The sequence below is a fragment of the Falco peregrinus genome, chromosome 5 (assembly GCF_023634155.1).
Source record: "Falco peregrinus isolate bFalPer1 chromosome 5, bFalPer1.pri, whole genome shotgun sequence".
Lineage (NCBI taxonomy): Eukaryota > Metazoa > Chordata > Aves > Falconiformes > Falconidae > Falco > Falco peregrinus.
In genome coordinates, this window is record NC_073725.1 from 103,356,876 (window position 1) to 103,378,058 (window position 21,183).

At 55.3% G+C, this 21,183-nt stretch overlaps 1 protein-coding gene across 1 annotated transcript in view; it reads right to left on the reverse strand.

Annotated features, from left to right (window-relative positions):
• The window catches only part of PLXNA1 (plexin A1), a 121,476-nt gene that overhangs the window by 17,074 nt on the left and 83,219 nt on the right, over positions 1-21,183 (reverse strand). Inside the window, exons 12-23 of the mRNA XM_055805522.1 lie at positions 20,940-21,130; positions 17,309-17,460; positions 16,855-16,975; positions 16,382-16,518; positions 15,635-15,802; positions 14,641-14,734; positions 14,025-14,264; positions 13,698-13,841; positions 12,723-12,957; positions 11,146-11,288; positions 7,726-7,982; positions 3,395-3,461 (exon numbers count right to left, since the gene is read on the reverse strand). Coding sequence (XP_055661497.1) covers positions 3,395-3,461; positions 7,726-7,982; positions 11,146-11,288; positions 12,723-12,957; positions 13,698-13,841; positions 14,025-14,264; positions 14,641-14,734; positions 15,635-15,802; positions 16,382-16,518; positions 16,855-16,975; positions 17,309-17,460; positions 20,940-21,130 — 1,949 coding nt within the window. The remainder of the gene's footprint in view (positions 1-3,394; positions 3,462-7,725; positions 7,983-11,145; positions 11,289-12,722; positions 12,958-13,697; positions 13,842-14,024; positions 14,265-14,640; positions 14,735-15,634; positions 15,803-16,381; positions 16,519-16,854; positions 16,976-17,308; positions 17,461-20,939; positions 21,131-21,183) is intronic.

Sequence of the window (21,183 nt, forward strand, 5' to 3'; positions counted from 1 at the left end):
CCTCTGGGGATCCCCAAGAGCAGTGGGTACAGCCCTTCCCGCACTGGTGGCCTGGTTGCACTCCAGGCATCACAGCGTCACCTCCTCTGCTCCTCGGTCACTGCCTGGGCTGATGGGGAATAAATCTCTTTTTGGACATGTAGATTAGAGCTGGTCCTATGACCTCCCCAGAAGGATGGAGGCATCAGTGGTCCTGGTGATGGGTACATCACTCCTCCAGCACCATGCAGGGTTCTGGGGGCTTCTGTGTGCTGCAGGATCCTGGTCCCCTGTCGGGTGACCTTTCAGGCACCTTAACGTCAACTGAAAGAGCCCCTCTGCCCTGTCCCTCTGGCTCTGCACATCCTTCACGTTGCAGCTTGGCTACCCCACCTGTTCCAAATGTGGGTCCCACCCTTAAAATGCAAAATCTCACTCCCAGCCTCACTGTCCCCAGTGGCTCTTAGGGACTGGAGCCACGATGCTGCCGTGGGTCACAGCTCCCGGAGCCACTACAGATGAGGACAGTTTAGGGCTCTTCCCTGACAGACACCAACAAAACGAACAGGGACCATAGAAAGCAGCACTGGGTAGTTGCACCGATATGGCCTCCATTGGGTGGGATACAGGAGGGGACAGCTGAGATAGGGCCGAGCGGCCCCTCAGGTTGATGGAGGGCAGCCTGCTGCCCATACGCAGCCATGTCCCCCGCTGCCAGCCCTGACGCAGTTTGCTCATTGCTGGGGGCCTGAGGGAGGGGGGCTTTGCAGGGGGTGGTATCCGTGCGAGCCGAGCTGGAGGAGGCCAGCTGCAAACACCCTCCTACATGCACGCACTGGTACCTCAGGAGCAGGCTGAGGCAAGCCAGCGAACGCTCAAACTGTCTTATTGACTAGATCTAGTTCATCAGGCACCTAATATTGTGCATTTTTCAGCACTTGTCTCGATTTATCCCTCTCCGTTTCCCCAGGGTGTCTCATTAAGAGTCTGATAAATGCTACTACAGGGTCTCTGTGAAAGCGCCAGCCCGCGATGGCTCCCCGTGCTGCTGGCCCTGGGCGGGGGCGGCTGTCCTGCCCCTGTCCCCATCCCTTGCCCCAGCACATCGTGGCCATGCGATGCCAACCACCCGGCCCTGCTCTGGGCAGGTTTGCTGAGAGCCGATCTGGCAGCTGGGCACACATCTGCCTGCCTCATTTACGTGCACAATTACCACGGTTTGGTGCAGTTTCCCTGCTGGCAAACTGTCTGCTGTGATACCTCTCTGTCTACTCTACGGGTTTCTCCTGCTTTTGATGCCACCTGTGATCCTCACTGCTGGGAGGCAGGTGGAACCAGCCCCATGGGTCTCCTCTGGTGGGACCTATCCAGGAGAAGCAGGAGCACAGCCTCAAGTCTTCCAGTCTAATTCAAGTGACCCAAGCAATGTAGTTTCAGTCACTTCCCCAGGGAGATGATCCCCAGCGTAACAAATCTCACAGCCAGCGGGTTTATCCAGGCCCTCCACATATGTTCCTCCTGTAATGGTGCATCTAAATCAGACTTCTCTCTCCTGCTGCTACCACTCAGAGACCAGAGGCGTTTTCCCACACCAGAGCCATGGCGTAGTCAAGGACTTTATAAAAAGGCATTGCCCTGGTCCCATCCTCACATCTCTCTCCCATGCCATTCCTCACCCTCAGACCTGCCCCACACGGGTGATGCGCCTGGACGCCTCTCCGAAGGGGGACAGGGCTGTACGAAGACAGATGCAGGACAGTGGTGGCACATGAGCTGATCCAAAGCAGCTTCTGAACAAGGTGAACGTGCCCCTGTCACCTGCCCACATGGCCCAGCCCAATTAGGGACAGGCCAAGGACATCAAGTCACATACATGAACGCAACATCCCCAAACACTGCTGTGGGTGTTCAAAGGCTGCGCACTGCGCTTTGCTCAGCCCAAGTCCAACCGTGTCCACTTCAAGGAGCCCTGAGGGAGTTTATCCACAGCAAGAGCTGCTCTTCCCTGTCCCCCTGCAGAGCCCAAAGAGCCGTCGGACCGTGTCCTACCCGATCCCACCAGGCACTGCTGCTGCAGGGGTGGAGGGTGGCCCCCACTGAGCAAAGCCCTGGCATGAAGAGGCAGCAGGAGGTTTGACATCTCCCCGTGACCAGCACAGCTTTTCTCCTCTCCCACCCCTGGAAAGCAATCTACGCTCCACGCTACAGCTAGATTTTTATAGATACAGGCTATCCCTCGACAGAGGCAAAAAGCCAAGTGCATGTAAGTGATATTATAAATCACCTCTCGTTGACGATCACTTGAGTTCTGCACAGACTCCTGCTCGCTCTCATCTCTTGGCTGGAAATGGTTCAAACTCTCTTTATCTTAATGAGGGATGAAATTCCACAAAAACGGCTGCGTGCCACCCAGCCTCGCTGCGCTGACGCCAGGCAGGATCCCAAGAAAAAACTCTGCTGACTGACAAACCAGAGGCAGGACCGCAGGCACCATTCACCCCACTGGTGTCATCCCAAAGCAGCACCAGGACCAAGCCGGGGGTCCACAGCCTGGAGCTCCAGCTGTGCAACCCCCATGGCCACTGGTGTGGCTCTAGCGGGTAAAAGCACCAGTGCAGATGGCATAAATGTTCTCAATATGGGTTGGATGAACCAGTGGTAAAAACAGCCCTTAGGCTTTGGCATCCTCTTCCGTTAACCTGGTAGAACTGGGAAAAATGTGAATTCAAGCTAACAGGGTCTACACCCTCGTGCACACGTGGTGGAGGGAGCTGTGTCCCTGGCTGCCAACAGGCCCCACGGGGCATCCATCCCCACTGGGGCATCCCCTCCAGAAGGAGGGGAAACAACAGCAGAAGTAGAGATGCCTGGGGGAAATGACTCCCCTGCCATGGAGCATGACGGACCATGGAGTGTCAAAGAGATGAAGGAAAAGCAGCAGCAGCACATGACGAGTGCAGCACATCAAACTACAGCTCAAACAGGCAGAAATATCCTCCGATCAGAGTGACGTCTACAGAAGGACCACTTCCCAGGGCTCTTTCCGCCTGAGCTGCACAAGCAGAGGCAAGGAGGGAGGAATGGAGACCACTCCGAAGGGATTCAAGACTCAGCTGAGCTGCTTCAGATTTATTCTTTCCCTGGGCACCGTTTTTAAAAAGATCTCAAACTCACTACGCATGAAGCAATCCCAGTCTGGATTTCATTTCTCAGTCACAGCTATTTCCCCAAAAGGAGACCCAGAATCACTAATCACATCTCAGAAAGCCGGGATGGGAACGGAGGCCTGGGAAGCGCTCTCTGCTCTGGGAGAGGGCAGCAGTGCTCAGCCCAGGCTTTGGGTACCACGCTGCCTGTCCCTGCAAGGGCCACGGGGGGGGTGGGTGGGGGGGGTGCCACCCCTTCCCAAACTCACCTTCAGAAACTTGTACAGCAGAAACGTGAACCAATTCGTCAGCATCTTCTCTGCCACTGACTCCGTTCTGTAGGGAAGGCAGAGCAAAGCTGTCAGCAGAGGATATTAAAGGTCTCTTATCTCACCCCTCGCCACCTCAGCCTTGGACTGTGGCTAAATTATTTTTGGCTTTAAAAGGTTTTGTCTGGAAAGGCAGGAGCCTCGAAGCAAAGGGGCACAAGCAGACAGGCAAAGCTCTAGTGGGAAAGCCTGCCCATCTGCAAGGCTGAGCCACAGCAACCCCCCAGGAGGGAGAAGCAAATTGGTCTCTAGTGTATTTGGAGAACCAGAGAGAGCTGAGCACAACCTTGTCCCATGGGAAGTCTCACCCAGGGGATGACCAGCTTTCTGCTTCTTTCTGGTACTTTCTACTTCAATGAAGTTTGTTTCTTCCATCGTGTCCCACCGGAACCAGGCAGCTCCCTCCACAGGAGGGCCGCATGAGAAACCCAAGCCAGGAAAAATGTCACCAAACCTACCTCGTGCTCCCCAGTTAAAGCACAACCTGAAGAGAAGAGCTGAGGTTGCAAGGCCAAGGCAGATCCTGACCCACTTTCCCACAACAGGAGCAATTCCTCCCACATCACCGTGTGCCTGGATTAGCTGGAAGCCCCTCTCCCCACCTGGAAGCTGCTGCTGACTTCTGCTCCTGCAATGCACTCAGTACCACTATTGCCCTGACACAGCCCCACCAGTACTGAGTGACATGGGACTTCCCTGCAACCCCCAAAGTAGCCCTTGATCTCTACAGCCCCAAAGCCCAGGACCCACAGCAGAACCATCAATACTGCAGGGGTAAAGAGAGTTTTCCCCAGCAGCCTGTGCCAGGTCTGCTCAGGAGGACGCCTGGGGTTTGGCACTCAGCAGTGGTGATGGTGAAGCTTTAGGAGGCCACCCTTGCTCTGCACCCTTGCTTCCCTCCATGCCCCTGCCCTTGGGCCGGCATCTGGGTGGCTCTTGGGCAGGGATGCAGAGCCCTGCAACACAGAGAGGGCACCAGTCCTCTGGGACATGGCCTTGATTAAAGCCACCACTGGATTTATGTCTGGAGACTTCAATCCCCATATGGTTTTGGTCAAACTTATCCCCAGTACTAATTCAGCTGAAAACAAGGGGATTAAAGGAGGAAGGAGTAAAAGCAGTGGCTGGAAGCTTAACGTGTTTTCCAGGCACCTTTGGAGCACTGTGCAAAGACGCTGTGCCAGGCTTAGGATTTAACCCTTCCCTGCCTGCACGGTGGAAATCCCAGGTCTCTGCGTGTCTCCTCAGAGCAGGCTGGCGATGTAGGAGCTTGCGGTGTACAAAGCTGCAACCGCCTGCTCCAAAAGGAGTTTAAAAATCAAGTCATGCCTCTCAGCTTTTGGAGATGCAGTTGAAAGAAGCAGTAAAAACTCCCTTGAGAAAACCTACATATTTCCCCTAGTTCATGCATGGTTCAAATCCAGATGCCACATGCTCCAAAGCAGCATGGCAGGGAAGGTCCACGGGATTCGCCTGTGTCTATTTGGGACCATCACCGTGCAGCATGTGCACGAGGGAGAGCAGGATCCCACAGGATGGGGGTAAGATATGGTGGGTCCAAACAGAATGTGGGAACCTTGGGATGCTTATATGGCAGGCAGGACATGCTGCACCAGCAGAGGAGAGGGACAGCCTGGCACAAAGGGAGCTGAGGGCAACACATGACCTGGCTGAACCAGGCAGCACTACAAGGGCAACTTAACACGCCTGTCTCTGCACCACAGCCTAGTCTCACTGCTGTAAGATTAAAATTCCCCTTAACACATCCATTATTTTTAAAGTAAAAATGCCAGCCAGCCCCTCGACCCTCTCTGGTTAGGCTTCTTCAGCTTATCCAACCATTAATCATCGGATCAGCCACTTGCGAACACAGATGCTCCTGAAAGCACAAGCAATACTAATAACCTCAGGGACATGGCTGCACTCCTGTTGCAGCAGGGGAATGGATACAAACGTATTGACTCAAGAAACAAAACCCAGAAGGAACCCGAACCTCAGAGCCACTAGAAGGAGTCCCACTGCCCAATGCCATGCCCAGCAGATGGGCCAGGAGCGGTTCCCAATGGCCAGATGGTGGGTTTAGGAAATCCACTTTCCCAGAGTTTATTCAAGCTGACTCAGGGTCGTATGGTCCCTTCCAAGGCTTTCCCTCATCCTAATGGGGCTTAGCCCTTTTTGCCCTCCCTGGAATAGTACAGCTGTCCTTAAACCATTAGGGAACAATAATACCTGAGCCTCCAGGGGAGAGAAGCCTTCCTGCACCCATGAGAAAGATTAATCCATCAAGGGGAAGAAAAAAGGGAGAAGGGTTGTGGGGAGAAAGCCAAAGGAGGGGTGGTCTGAAGCTGTTTGGCAGACACCCTCCCCAGCCCCAGACCAGGTTCTTTGCTGACAAGCCTGTAACACTCATCTGAAGTGCCACCACCCAGGCTCTGGTGGATATTTGTCTTTATCCACGATAGAGCCAGATGCCACAGCAATGGGGAGATTATCCAATAACAAAATAAATAAATAATAGCTCTATCCAGTTAGATCGATGTTAATCCAGCTGCCCTGGGTGGTAAGCACACTCTCACACCCAAGAGCAGAGCTAATCAAAAGGATAAAGCAGCACAGCCCTCAGCACCGGTTGCTCTGTGCTGCAGTTGCAGGGAGAACAAAGTATTTTTGTTAAATATCATAGAATCATAGAAGCACTGCTCAGGGAGGCACAAGCAAGGTACCAGCCAGGGGACCTCGCCCCTCTCCTAAGCCTCCTGCAGCTCCACCTGCAATGGGTCCTCGAGCTCCGCGGCTGGGGACCGATGGTCCTGGGGCTGCTGGCTCCCTCCACGCTGGTGGAGGCTGGGCTCTGCCCCTGTGCTGCTCCCACGGCTCCGCCACTGCAGCTGCCGGCCTCCCCGCACCGCCTTTTATTTATATTTTATTGATTTACTTCAGGAGATGGAAATACAGTTTAAATATTTCAGTGGAACTTGATGTCATGGAGGGACGATAAGAAGGGCAGAGCCTAAGGATGCACTCAGGGAACAGGGATGGGGGACAGGGCTTGGCACCTCCAAGACCCATCCCTTTCCCAGCCAGCCACAGCTCTGCACTGCACCCCGTCCCTGGCACTTTGCTAATTAGGTGCTCTGAAAAATTAAGGGCACCCTTGTAATGTGATAAATGAAGCAGAGTAAGAAAGCAATGTGCTTAGAGAGACTGGCCAAGGGAAGGTAGCAGAGATCTAACTTGGACCAGCTCACATCTGTGTCTTCTCCAGGCATCTTCCCAGGGCCAGGCACACAAAGCCCAAAAGGCTTTGACTGGTCTGGGCACGGCATGCACGTTGGTTGACGTCTGAAATATGGTTTGGTTTTCTTGAGCCTTTCTGGTGACATGCCAGTCCCATGGCTCTCAGCCATCCCTGCATCTCCGCGGGAGGCTGGTGGCAGCAGGCTGGGGGAGGCAGAGGTGGGGAGGCACGGCAAAGCGTGTGATGGGAGAAGATGGCACAGAGGCCCTCGAGCTGGGTTGGTGGAGCTTATTAATTGTTTTTGTTCAGCACTTGGTGTATCTTTCAATATTCATCAGTCCGTGATGAAGGAGAGCTCAGAGCTATCGTTAAATATTGATGGGCCAGGCAGACTCACGGCAGGGCTTGGCAGGCTGCCTCCTGCCTGCGCTTCCCCCTGGCCCCGGCGAGACTCCCAGCTTGTGAAGATCCGCTTGGCTTTCCCAGGAAAACCTCCATGTGCCTGGCAAGGTGGGCAAGCCCCGAAGAGGCAGTGGGAAAAGGAGGACTCTTGCCTGCTGCCAGCCGCAGAGGCACCCATGTAGCAAGGCAGCTGCCAGGCAAGAGCTGCCCCACATGCTGAGAGGTGCGGGGGACTGCCTGGTCACCTGGCGAAGGGAAGGCAGGTGGGAGCATCACTGTGGCAACATGCAACAGCGCTTGACACCAGAGTGCATCCTCCCGGCACGAGTCTGTGCAGCTGGCGGCATCTTGCTCCCTGCTTCCCAGACAACAGGAACGCACAAGGGCCAAACCAGAGTGAGAACAGCCCATGGGCGACTCCTGACTTCGTGGGTCCAGGTGGTCTTACATCCCTCTCACACTTGCACACAGACAGGCAAGGAAGTTGGCCACAGACCCTATGCCAACACTGCCACAAGCTGACACCAAAGCCATCACTGATGGCATCCCTGAAGGACACTGGCTCCTGTCCACATGCTTAGAAGAGCCTGGGCACTGTCCCACAGCTCCAACATCTCGGATGGTCACTCACCTCCGCAAGAGCAGCTTGGGATGGTTCTTACTTTCCAGGTTCTTCTCGATGAGATCGGAGAGGAGCTGCTTCAGCACACCTGTGGCATACTCCATCTCACCCTGCAGCGCTGTCATGATGAGGGAGGCCACGTTGCCACGATCCCGCATGGAGAAGCTCCGCTGAGCCTCCAGAGTGCGGATGAATGTCAGCAAGAAGTGCTTCTTGTTCAGGAGCTGCCCAAAGAGAGTCAAGGACTTCTCCACATTTGCCTGAACCTGCAAGGATAGAGCAAAGCTGAGAGATGGGCACAAGGGGGAGGGGCGACAAGAAGAAGGTGGCTGGGCTGCACAAGACCCTGGATTCACCCTCATCCCCTGAGAGGAAAGGATGAAAAAGGGTCAAAAAGCAGCTGCATTTGCTCTCTCCATACTACCAAGCTTCCTCTTCGGTGATCAGCCTCAGCACCCTCTAGAAGTATTATCTAGTTGGTAATATCCCAGCATTAGGTTAACACAGTGATGTATATATGTATATACATACACACACGCTTCCGTACAAAGACTCTCTCCCACGTGTGTGCAGGCACATACACACACTTCCCTCTTGTAAACAAACACACTTTCTCTCCCAAACATACACACAAATTCTAACTTTCAATCTCAGCTAACAAGCAGCTTGATTCCCACCCAAGTCACTGCAACACATGCTCTGGGTATTGCACAGAAAGCAAATAAAGCCACAACCCTGAGCTCCGCCAGCAGCAAACCCGCCTGGTTTTGGGGGGCTGGTTTTCAGACAGAGAAGCAAACAGCAGAAACCTGGCTCTGCACCACTCCAGACACAGCCTGAAATATTCCTTTTCCTCTTGAGATATATGAAGGTGTATTCCTGGGCATACTTGGCCACATAGGATCCCGCATGGATTAGGCTGGGATGCTTTCACCCCTGCACTGCCATCATCAGCCCAGCTCTGATCAGCCCTGACCTCAGAAATGAACATTTTTACAACAACATTTTTCTCATTGGAAAAGATGTTTTCCTCTGAATAAAAGCTTTGCTGTGGTAAAACATCCGTTTTATTTTATTTATTTTTCCCCCCTCCTTCCTGATTGGTAGAATAAGTGAAAAATTTCATTTCACGTCGATATTTGGAGACAAAACAACACTTTTCATTTCAAAACACCAGCTCAAAATGAAGAACAGGGTTTTGACACATCAAATCATTTCACTTCAATCAAAACTTTGGATCAGCACTCTTCAGTGAAATTCCTTGCAGTTGTAACTTCCTCCTCCAAAATACTCTTTCCCACTGGACAAAAACCTCATTTTCTACCCAGTCCTTGTCAATTCTGCAATACAAGTTCCCATGTGTCACTGTCACCCTCGTTACCCAGGTGGGTGGGAATGCCTGCCCCAGAGCATCCCAGAAGGGTGATGGGACAGTGACAAAGTCTCTGCCCCCATCCTCGGGGTTCCTCTCATGGACACCACGCAAGCAAGCACGTGGCTCAATTTCCCTTACTGCAGGTCAGAGGATAATGTCCTGCTAGGAACAGAAATGCTTTACATTATGTTTTCCCAGAGTCCCCCCCCTCCAGACTACATGGGGACCTCAATGCAATGATGCTGGTAACTCAGGCAGATGCCCGAGGTTCAGCAGCATCAGCTGCTCCCTGCGTGGATGCAGAGATGCCAGTTGATTCCTCAGCATGGGAAGACCCAAGAGCTGGCTAGAGCACAGTGGCTGTGCTGGAGACCCACCAGTAAAACTGGGGCAGAGGGAGACATGATGTATTCCCCACCCCTGCACGTTGCTGGTGCTTTTGCAGCCAAGACCAGGCAAAGGAGACCACAGGACAAGAGGCTTTCTCCCTTTAGCAGAGCAACAGGATCTCGTTAAGATGGGAAATGGATCCTGCCCAACAGTGACCATCCCACTGGAGCCTTGGCAGGGAGCACAAGAGGACACGAAATCCCCATCACAAGCAGCACGGCCATGCCTTAGCCCCCCACATGCCTGTCACCTCCCTGGGCCCCCGCGTACAACTTGCTGATCATTAGCAGAAATAAATGAACAATACTGAATTAAATATTTAATCAGGCTTAAATTCGCACAAAGCAACAAACCGCTCCCCCAAAATCTAAAGAGAAAGGGAGCTGGTACCGACAGCCCAACGCTCGCTGCAGATTAGCGTGTGCGTGAGCAAGTGCCATTTCCTTCCCGTCACTTGCAATAGCTAATGTTACACTCTGAGAAAAGAGACAAATAAAAGCAAACCTGATTAAATTATATGAAGCTTACACAACTGTAGTTGCTTTATTTAATCTCTTTTGGGGATTTTTTTATTAATTTTTTTTTGCTCCTTTGAAACTTTAACCCCTTGTTTCCCAGGCCAGGCTGAGCTGGTGTTCTGTCTGAAGTGGGATGTTTTGAATTAAAAGCTGGAAGTGGACGAACTCCCACCCAGCCCACCGCAGCCAATGCAAAATTCCTCCTCTGATACCCTTTTTGATACCCTTTTCACCCCTCTTTCTTTAGGGAAAATCCTTAAGAGCAAGAGCAGAGGCGAGAGGAGAGCCAGGCTTTGCAAAGGCAGGAAGGGCTGTGCCCCAGGGAGGGCTCGCTGGAGCCTGCTGCAGCTCTGAGCATCCGGAAACCCGAGCTGCAAGGGGAAATCCATGGAAACAGGTCCCCACCGCCCTGCGGAGCTGGGATTAGGGACCACGGAGCAGGCAGAGGGCCAGGGCCCCGTGCTGTAGCCATGCTGGTGTACAACACCAGCACGTGCACTTGCAGTTGGTAAGAGCCTGTTGTGTTGTAATTAGTGACCGTGCATCTTGCACCAGGGCCAATTACTCCTCCTAAACACATTGTGAAGCCCACGTCGACATTAATTACTGTGCTGGGTCAGCAGTGAGGGGAAGCTAAGGTCACCCCCCCCTTTCTCTAATCAAGAGCGGCCTCAGCAGCCCAGCAAACGAGAAGCCAATTGCTGTGCAATTGCACGCACTAAATTAAACAGAGGTGGGGAGGCCGGGAGAGGAGAGGGAGCTGGTTTGGGGAGCAGGGGAAGGATGCCAAGGATGGGTTCTGCATGGGGAAATGGAGCCAAGCAAGCAGGCGATGTTGGACAAGCCTGCTAGAAATGAGCGGCCGGTCAGGCATCAAACAAACCCAATTGGATAAAGCAAGTGCTGTAGAAAATGACAGCAGCAATGATATTAATATAAATATTGACATTAATGTCAGAGAGCATAGTAACCATTCGGCAGCCGGTCCGCATTCGCGCCGACTGCTGCCCAGCAAGATGCTCTTTGCTGTACCACACCAGGCCAGCATCAACCAGAGCATCCCTCCAGCCCGATGCCTGGGGCACAGGGGTTTGTGCAGGGGCACATCCCCAGCGCGAAACACTACAGAGACAGACAGAACCACACCTCCATCTCCTTCAGCACGGGATGGTCTTCTATCCCTGGGAAGAGAACTCGCATGGCGTAGGTGCGGTAATCCAGAAAGGGGATGCCAGCCCCATCCAGGTCGTTGGTCAGCTCATTAATGTCAGTCTGCAGCTCAGCGAAGGCTGGGGTGGGAAAACCAAAATTAAGCAACATATACCAGAGTCCTGGCACCCAGCCTCTGCCGTACCCCCCAGCACCCCACGGGTGTTCCCCCACCCAGCATGAATCAGCTCCGCATCCCTCCCCCCATCAGGCTGTGATCACCCTCCCCATCTCACAGATGGAGAAACTGAGCTTCGGAGGGTGTGGATGACTTCCCCAGAATAAATCTAGTGACAGATTTGGGAACAGGACCACCAGGTCCCAGGGGGCTCAAATCAGCCCCCCCCCCCAGCACTGACAGCCTCCCAGGGATGCTGGCGGCCACAGGGAACAGCAAGGCCTGAACAAAGCCAGAGCTTCTGGGGGAAACAGTAAGCCTAAACCACAAGAATGTCCTGATTTCTTTTTGACCTAAATACTACTCTAGAGAAGCCTGAACACACCCACCCACCCTGGCACCTCCTGATCCAAGCAGAGGCAGCCCTGATTCCCAGGGGAACATGATGCTGGGGGGAGAGGGCACAGGGTGGGGGTGGTGGGGGGTGGTGGTGGTGGGGTGTGTGTGTGTGTGTGTGTGTGTATCTTGAACCTTTAATTGCACCTACAGGTAAAAGCTGACGGGAGAGGAGTCCTGGAGATGCACCAGGGAAAGGGGTTGGGGTGGGGGGGAGAAAACCCTCAGAAAAATCAAATTAACGGCACTTTAAAGGGAGCCGAAAGCCAGGCAGAGGACTGCAGGCTCGTCAGCCTGATGAGAAAAAACAAACCGTCAGCTTGAAAGGCGTGCTATCTTATCTGTAACTAGTGGGACTAGAAAAGAGAAAAGGCAGGGAAGAGATTGTGCCTTTTAATTAAAAGCAGATCCTTTTATCTGCCAGCTGTGGGAGACAAGACACCATCCCCTCCACCAGCTCCCTCCCCTCTCCCTGTCACCAGTGCCATCCGCAGGCATGTGTAGGGATGAGGATCTGGGGGGGATTTGGGGGAGCAAAGGGGCTTTTTTCTTTCCCCTTTTTATTAGCTCATTTTCAGTGCCTGCTCCAGCCACAGCACCCGGGCTGGTTGTGGCTTTGGCTGGCAGGGTCAGGGCCTTGGGAGCCAGCTCAGGGGGATAATGGGCAATTAGGTTTTATCAGCAGGATCATACAAGGAATTCTGTCCAATTTCACAGTATCCCTCCATCACGTAATGAGAGACCGACTGCCCGTTCACAGGCAGCCCTCCCTACCCTCCTTACTTTCTTTTCTCCCATTTGGAGAAACAGAGGGGAATTCCTTAACTGGAAAAATCCCCAAATCCCACCCAAAATGAGTTCATTTCCTCTGATAAAGCAGCTTTGCCCATTCCTATTCCCTCTCTGGAAGGCAGTGGGGAAAGAGTAGGAGTACACTGAGCCTCAGGATGGTTCGAGACCCTCCAAGACCCCCACCATTAACAGCACAGGGATCCCTTACCCTCTTTGCACTCCAGGGCCACCCGAGACTCCAGGTTGTCCATCTGCAGCTGGAGGCGTTTCAGGGTCCGGTCGGCATCCCGAGACTTGCGCTTGTAGGCGATGAGGACAATGATGATGATGAGGAGGAGCAGACCACCCCCACCACCAATCCCAATGATGGCAGGCAGGGTGAGCAGGCTGTCCGAGTAGATCTGCAGCGTCCCTGGGGAGAACTCGAACCCTCCAGCCTTGATCTGCACCGTGGTGGGGGAAAAAACGGACCTGGCATCAGGGGGCATGCGCCCAGGGCAGCCCTCCCCACCATGCCCACTGTGCTGGGAACTGGGGGATGACGGATGTGGAAAAATGCAGGGATGGGTAAGGACTGGTCCGGAGCAGTGCAGCACACTTTAATGAGATGCAGGACACACGCTGCCAGCACGTGTGCGGAGTGGGCAGAGAGTTTGATGTCTCATTCAGACAACATTACAAGAACAGATGGGATGTGAAGCGAGTTCCCCCATGGGTGGGGAGTCTGGGGGGGACCATGCTGGGTCCCTTTCAACCTGGCAGGGTCCTGAAGCATGAGCACTGCTGTGCTACAACCCCACAAAGAAGCCTTCCTCACGGCATGAGCCAGCATCAGGGGGAAGGGGTGGGACCCCGCCGCCCTGGCCTTGGCACAGGCTGCGCCTTGGCATCCAGCGGGGAAGGAGTTTGTTGGCAGGGTCAGCCAGGGCCACCCAGGGCACAGGAATGCCTGGCTGAGCGTGCTGGGGAGGGGACAAAGTATTTGGTCCTACCAAAGGTGTAATTAGGGAGAGTGATGCCCAGGGAGCACAGGAAGATGGCTCCTGAGGATGCTCCTGCACGTGCAACAACTATCCACTCCTCATCCAAGGATCAGCATGCAGCAGGGCCGGTGCCAGGATAAAGACTGAATCTCTGTGACACACGGGACACAAGAAGCAAAGGCACCGGTGTCAGTACTTACCGTGACTTTGTGCTGGCCGGTGAGGTTGGGGGACTCGCAGAGGAGCTGGGTCTCAGAGACGGTCAGGATGCAGGGAGTATCTCCGATCAGCACTGTGTAGTTCAGGCGGGAGTTGCCAGCAGCTGGTGGGAGCAGGTTCCTGCCCTTTGAGGGAACAAGAAACAAGACTGTCAGTTCTCGTGCAATGGGGAACGCTTAAAAAAAAAAAACCCACACAAAGCCAACTCATGCTCTCACAGTGCAGGACTTTACCCCAGGAGAGACAAAAAGCCACCTCCACAAAGGAACACGTGGCTAGCCCTCCGCCCGCAGGCACCAGCGCCTTACCTTGAGGATGAGGGGAGAGCTGGGCTTCAGCTCCAGCATCCCTGTGGGGCTCAGCGGCTCAAAGACAGGGTCTGGGTAGTAGACGAAGTTGGTGGTGTTGATGATCAGCAGGGCCTGGACGTTATCCATGACGAAGCCAATCTCATCCGGGCGGTCACCGACCTCCGGAGGGCTCCGCACAGGGTTGTCGATGGAGGGCGCGTAGCACACCATGGTGGTGTCGTTGTAGACGGTGCAGTTCTGCAGGAAGCATGGACCAAGGTCAGACCTAGCTCCTGACAGGGAGGTCAGGATTGGACCCCAGAAGGATCTCTTGCAAGCAGCGGCTCTGGACACTGAGCTCGCTAGGCACAGGCTCTTTCTGTCACTATCCCGCAGACATCCCATAAACCTCTCATCAGTTTTGCACACTCAGATATCAGCCCTCTCCGGGCAGCACCTGGCCAGAGGCTCTGCAGGTTGATCAGTGCCTCTCTTTGGGTGGCAGCCTCTGGACTTCAGCCCTTCCACGCCATCACACCTGACGGGCAAGGAAAGCGCCTTCTGCCCTGCACTGCAGAGGGACAGCATCCCTCCTCCTTGAGCCCTGCCCCCAGCCCCAGCCAGCACCACTTACGTTCTCCCTTTCAGAGCTGCCGTACTTGGCCCGGATCTTCGGCTCTTTGATGGTGGCCAGGTTGGTGCCGGTCACAGTCAGCAGCGTCCCGCCGCTAGTGACATGGAGACAACAGGTTAGGAAAGACAGCTTGGTGCTGGGTCCCCACCGCTGGGAGGGAAGCACCCATCCTCCTCCCCAGTCAGATGCCCATCTGCCCCAACCTAGGCGAACCACAGTGCCCCAGGGACTTCTCATCCCACCCAGATGTCACTAGGACTGGCAGGATCTGGCATGTACCACTGCCAAATCATCTCAGTTGACCCAGTGGCCAACGAGAGATGTAAAACCTGCTAATTAACACTAATATCCCACCCTGTGTCTGGGTTTGGGATCTGAAAGCAGCTCCCAAGCTAAAGGAGACCAGGCATGCGCAATGGGAAAGCATCCCGATGAGGAGGAGCTCCTCTCTGCCACTGCCTTCACCACGCAGGCAGTGGGTGGCAGGGCAGGCTGAGCCCTGCCAGGTTTTCTCCATGGCTTGGTGTTAAAAGCCCCCTGGCCCCAGAGAGCTTGGCCATGCCCCTGGGGAGCTCACTCCTCATCAACGGCCTGGGGAAGGTTTCCCTTGGCACTAGCTCTTAATGGATTCCTTCGCCTCCTCTCCAGCCAATTGAAACCTTTTAGAAAATATATGTAAACATTTCAAAAAATCCCCCGATGGGAAATATTTTAATTTTATTTGCCGCCGCCAAATGTCAAGCTGAAATTAAGCAGATCCAAAGCGCTCTCTGCGCTTGCCCCCTGCCAGGCTGAGCACTGCAGGCCAGGAGTTAGCAGGGTGCTGGTACCCAGCCATTGCTCACGCTCCTCTCGCCACATCTCTGGAGCACGGCCCAGCAGCTATCGCAGCAGCACTGGAACGTACCCATCAGAAGGGGGGGACCCATGCAGAAAACAGCTCCCCATGCAACCCATAAGCTCCCTGCCAGCACCCAAGCACTCCACAACTCACCTGTTGATGCTCCACTCAGGATCGATCTTCTGGATGGTGGGGTCCTCTGTGTAGTTGTACTTCACCTCTGGGTTGCTCAGCTCTGCCCGGTTGATGTTGATGAGGATGGGAGAGCCACCGGGGGCATGCCCAGGGGGGGTTCTGCACCGGATCTCACGGGCGCTTCTCCTGAGGCAGAAATGCACAGCCCATCAGTGCCAGGGCAGGAGGCAGGCGAGGGCAGCCAGGGATGGCCACTGCTGCCCTGAGCCCCCTGCCCCAGCTGTCTCCCCTTCTGAAAGTGCTCCGGGGAGTGGGAGGAAGAGAGAAAGGAAGAAGAAAAAAAAAAAAAAAAAACCCACCCCAAGAAATGAAACAAAAGGCAGCCAGGAAAGGCTGAGCAGCTCCTGAGCGCTCCCATCGCGCGGCTGCTGCAAACAGCAGCGATTAGGGCTGATAACCAGTAATTACCGGAGGAAAATATTTAAAGAGCCGCTCCATTATCATCCCTAATCTAAAAATTATCCACTTCATGCCTCAGGGCTTTGTGCTTTTAGAGAAAAATCCCTGTTCTTTGGGCTTTCCTGCAGCCTCTGACACATGGAGGTTTCAGGGGAGATGCCTCTGGCCACCTGTGGCGTTTGGATCCTGGGGTCCCTCCTGGCTCCTCAGCACGGCCTCCCTGCTGCTGCTGTATCTGGGGGTCCCACTGCCTCCGGGCATGTCTGTCACCCATCCTCCACCACCCTTACCCTCTGTGCCCCTCACCATGAGAAAGCACAGGGCCGTCCCCCAATGGTCACGGAGACGTTGCTGCCAGCATTGAGGTGGTTGCCTTCGATGGCGATCCAGGTGCCGCCAGAGAGAGGACCACGCGCTGGGACCACGCGGGAGAAAGTGGGAGTCTGTCAAGAGAAAAGAGGATCCCTGGTGTCAGGTGGGTTGGGGACTGAAACCCGCATCCCCAAGCAATCCTGAGCAGGTGATGGGGCCACAGAGAAGAGGGACCTGTGGGAGAGCAGCCGGGCATGGTGCTAAGGGCTGGCAGTGGGGAGGACCATGGTGAGGCAGAGCAGTGGCAGCCTTGGAGAAATTCAACCAACACAACCCAAAGCCTGCCCAGAGCATCCCCACCTGCCCCCTGATTTTGGGGGCCAGAACTCACCCAGAAAACCACCCAAAACCGCCCAGCATCACCTCCCACCTGCAGTGCTTGACCTGGCCCCTGGTACAGGGCTTACCACAAAGGTGAAGCTCTTGGGGGACGTGGCCCGGTAGTTGGGCGAGCAGTCACGGATGCACACTTCGACCCGTGCCTCGTGGACCTTGCTTGGGCTGGCCTCTCCAATTTCACACACAATCCTAAGGGATGTGGGGAAGGAACCCTCAGTGCCCTAGCACTGAGAGGCTCCCTGTGCACGGTGGGGATGGAGCAGCTTCAAGAAAGGTCCCATGTGCCAGCAGGTTCATGAGAAACCAACACGGTGGCTGTTGGCACTGCCAGCCCTGGAGGAAGCTTCCCCAAAGCCTATGCGCTCCTCCCAGAACAACCACAACCAGCAGGTACTTCTCTCCCAGTTCAGCCCAGTCAGCTCCATGTCTTCTGCAGCCACGGACACCAAGTGAACACCCGCACCCGTGTCTCAAACCCACCGAGGTGATCTGGAGCACGCCCACCCCTGACCAGGTACTTACTGCTCAGCGCTGATGTACTCGCTCTCGATGGGGATGCACATCACTTTGCCGACTCGAACACCCCAGCGAACATCTTCAAACTTCAGGCCCAGGTTCTCACCGGTGATGGTCAGACGGGTCCCTCCTTGCCGGGGGCCAGTTTCAGGGAACAGCTAGGAGAAAGCACGGCCCATCAGCCACGGGAGCAGAGCCATGGGGGCACGTTGCTTAGGCAGGCTGCAGCCTGGGCAGCCACTGGATGCATGTTACTCCCCTATAAGCAGTGAGGAGCAGAAGGGCGATAATAGATAAATGCCAGCGCATCTGTAAGGAGCTCACAGAGAGGAAAAAACCTCCTGAGTGACAGCCACATCCCCAGGAACAAGCCAGATGTGTCCAAGCAGAGGGTTGGAATTTGGACACTGCTGCAGACAGAGCTGCCTCACAGGTGACAAGGACACCGATGGGAAGGAGACAGGGCAGCATCAGCCACGGCTCAGCTGGGCCAGTGAGCAAGCACATGGATCTGCCTGGCTTTTGGCCAGGTCCCATGTACCCAGGGATGAGGTCCCCATATCCAAGATGTCCTCAAAGGAGAAAGCATCTCCATCAGGTCCCTGCACATGGCAGGCAGAGGGGGAAAGGATTTCTTTCTTGCCAGCAAACCCTGTGCCGGGGTCAGCTGGGAAGGGAGAGGACCTCACCCCAAACACCACGCCTCATTTACCAGGATGATGCCCAACAAAGCGAGCAGGTGTGGCCTGGCAGACAGCAGCGGGATGAGGGATGCATGGAGACACGTACCCACCGCTACCTCCAACCAGGCAATTAGAGGCAGTTTTACACCAGCGCCCACCTGCAGCGCTAACCAGGATGAATGGCAGGGCTGCGCGACCCCGGCTGGGACCAGGGCCAGGGTTGGGTCCCCAGAGACACCCAGACAGAGCAGGGCAAAGGCAGCTGCAGGCAGCAGGCAAGGTAGAGAGTAACGCAGGCTGTGTCAGCCCAGGAGGAAGGTGCCTCCTGACCCAGGGAAAGGGACTGTTTTGTTGCAGGTGATGCCCTCCCCTGCTCGTGCTCCTGCAGTGCTGGCAGAGACGCCCTTTAGCACCAGGAGACATCTCAGCCAGCGCTCAGCCCAGCGGCTGGACAGGCTCACGCTACGGCCATGCTCAGCTGTGGCCATGCTCACGCTGCAACCAAGCACGTGTGAGCTCTTGGCATTCCTGGCAAATCTAGGCGGCTGCAACCCTGGGGCCAGCTGCAGCCTCTTCTCCTCCTTTTCCTCCTCCTCCTCTGCAGAGGGCTCGCTCCTGGACATCACCCCCGCAGCGAGGAAAGGCAGATGAGTGAAAGGTGGGAAACAAGCAGCAGCAACAGCAATTGTCCGCATCCCCGGCCCCAATGGACCACGTGGAGCCAGGGGCTGTTTCTGCACAGCCCCGCAGCAGCCATCGCCTCTGGGGTTAATCACCGTCCTCCAGATTCACACCGAGATGATCACCTTCAGCATGCTCCAACAGGGACAGCCAGTCCCTGCTGCACACAGGCATCCGGTGGGATGTGTCTGTCCCAGGACAGTATCAGAGCTAGGACTGGCACCTGGTGTTCCAGCCACAACTCACAATTTACAGGGCAACAACACTCTCTGGGGCTGCAGGGAACCACTGTTTGCCTAAACCCAGCTCGGTCCCTGCCCAAGTCCAGGATCAGAGCTCATTATGGCACCATCAGGTTGGGTCTTCCCCCTAAATCGAGCTCCGCCGGAGCGGCTGGCAAGAAGTGGCTGTTTGTTTGGTGTTTCTAAATGAGTGTTAAAAGCTGCTCCGGCATGTTTGATTCCTCCTGCTCTGTGGGAAAGCTGACAAGGGCCACACGTTTGGGGAGAAATAAGCCCAGGAATGAAATTACATTGTTGGCCGCCCAGCGCAGGGAGGTCACAGCTAAACAAGGTGCGCAGGAGGAGGGAGCGGACGAGGAGAGCAGGGGCTGCTCCAGCCTCTCCTTTCTCCCTTTCACCTCCAAACCCCTGGCCCTGACAAACACCGCTGCTTTCCTGCTAATTGGTTTCACAGGACACTTTTACATCAACAAGCAAATGGCTGCAGTGGGCTCACCCCCAGCGCCAGCAGCCACAGCAGGGCCAGGAGGTGCTGAGGCCAAGGGGTTCCCCCTTCCCGAGGAAAGGGATATTGCTCTGAGGGTCACAACCAGCATCAGGCAGGACCCCGAAGAGGTTTGGAAGGGGGTTGTCCCCACCACTGAGCAATAGGTAAGTGATTCTTCAATCCAAGGTTGAAGAATCAAGGTCATGTCCCAGCCCAGCCCCACCATCCACGGAGACAACGGCATCCCGGTGGGCTGGGCAGGAAGAAGGCTCTAACTCCTCCTGAAATCACAGAGGACTCTTTTCCCCCACCACCCTGTGCTGCCCCCTCTGCACCAGGATGCTCTCTGGACCATTTCCAAGCCTGCCCACAAGCAGGGGTGTGGGACAGAGCTGCACAACAGGCAGGCTGCTGGAGGAGCATCACACCAACAGCTGTGCACATCCACACCGACCACCAGCTCCCAGGGGGCTGACGGAGCAGCACCAAGGTCAAGCCCACCTGCTAGCAGATCTGTTCCTGCTGCACCTGCCCTGACTGCAGAATTTCATAATGATTCAGGGTGGGAGAGCTGCTACCGAGGCTGGCCATCGTCAGCGGCTGGGAAGCTGCTGTGAGCGGCGGGGGTGTGTATGCCTGCAGCCCTGGCCATACAAGCACGAGACCCGGGCGACCTGGGCATGACCTGGCCACTGTGGTCTCCACTCCCACCATCCCCAGGGGTCCAGCTTTGGGAAGTTCAGTCTGAGCATGGTGGGAAGCCATCAGGGATGGGGAGCCTGGTAGTCCCACACAGCAGATGTCCTTGTAGGGCTGCAAGCTCTGGGGCTCAACCCCACTCCCCCAGGAATGGATCCCTTCTCCTGCCAATACTCCACCAGCCCCACACAACTCTCTGCAGGCAGTATTTATTGCATGCAGGGCTCTTTGCAGGCAGAGATATGCCCAGCTGGGGGGCACCCCCTGCTCCACACGCGGCTGCCACCCAGCACACTGCAGCACCGGTACCCTACAAGAGGCGTGGGGAAAAGGCACGACTCTCACTTCCAGCTTCCATCAGGTAAGACACTGAAACCCAAACAGATCAGACCCAGTGCTAAGACTCCAGTAATTAACACCAGCGAAGCCCAGCTAGCTGTGGATAAACAGAAGGTATCCAGCAGAAATACCCCCCAGTCCCTCCTGCACTTGGAGCCTGGCCCAACAGGCATGTGAACATTAATATACACAGTCTTATTAAGTGGAGGTCATAAAAGCTGTCAGGGAAGGGGGATGATGATGAACTACTGGCCCCAGAGAGCATGATGACATGAGGAGGAGCAACCTGGAGCCACAGCTTTCCTGGGATCCCAAAAGCCCAGTGCATAGGGGTGGTGGAGAGAGGATTTTAGCCTTGGAAATGAGAGTGATGACGAGATGCTCAGTCCTAAAAACTGACTAGAGATTTGGCTGCTGTGAGGTGCCACCAGCAAGCTCCATCCCCATCTCCATCGCCATCCCAGCCTCCCAGCACAGGGCACCACCACGCATCCGTCCCCACATACCTTGGTGATCTTGGGGTCAGTGCAGCGGCTGTTGCCGATGCTGGCATGCATCCAGCTGCTCTCGTAGGCCAGGCAGTGCTGCCGCAGCGAGCAGCGCCTCTCCAACACGCACCAGCCACACTCGAAGCGCGGGTCAGCCTTAAGGCACAGACCGCAGCTCTCCCGCAGGGCCGAACACTTGTACAGGTGGGCTGCAATGGCAGGAGGAGCACAGGGGTCAGCGTAGCCCCCCCAGTCCGTGGGC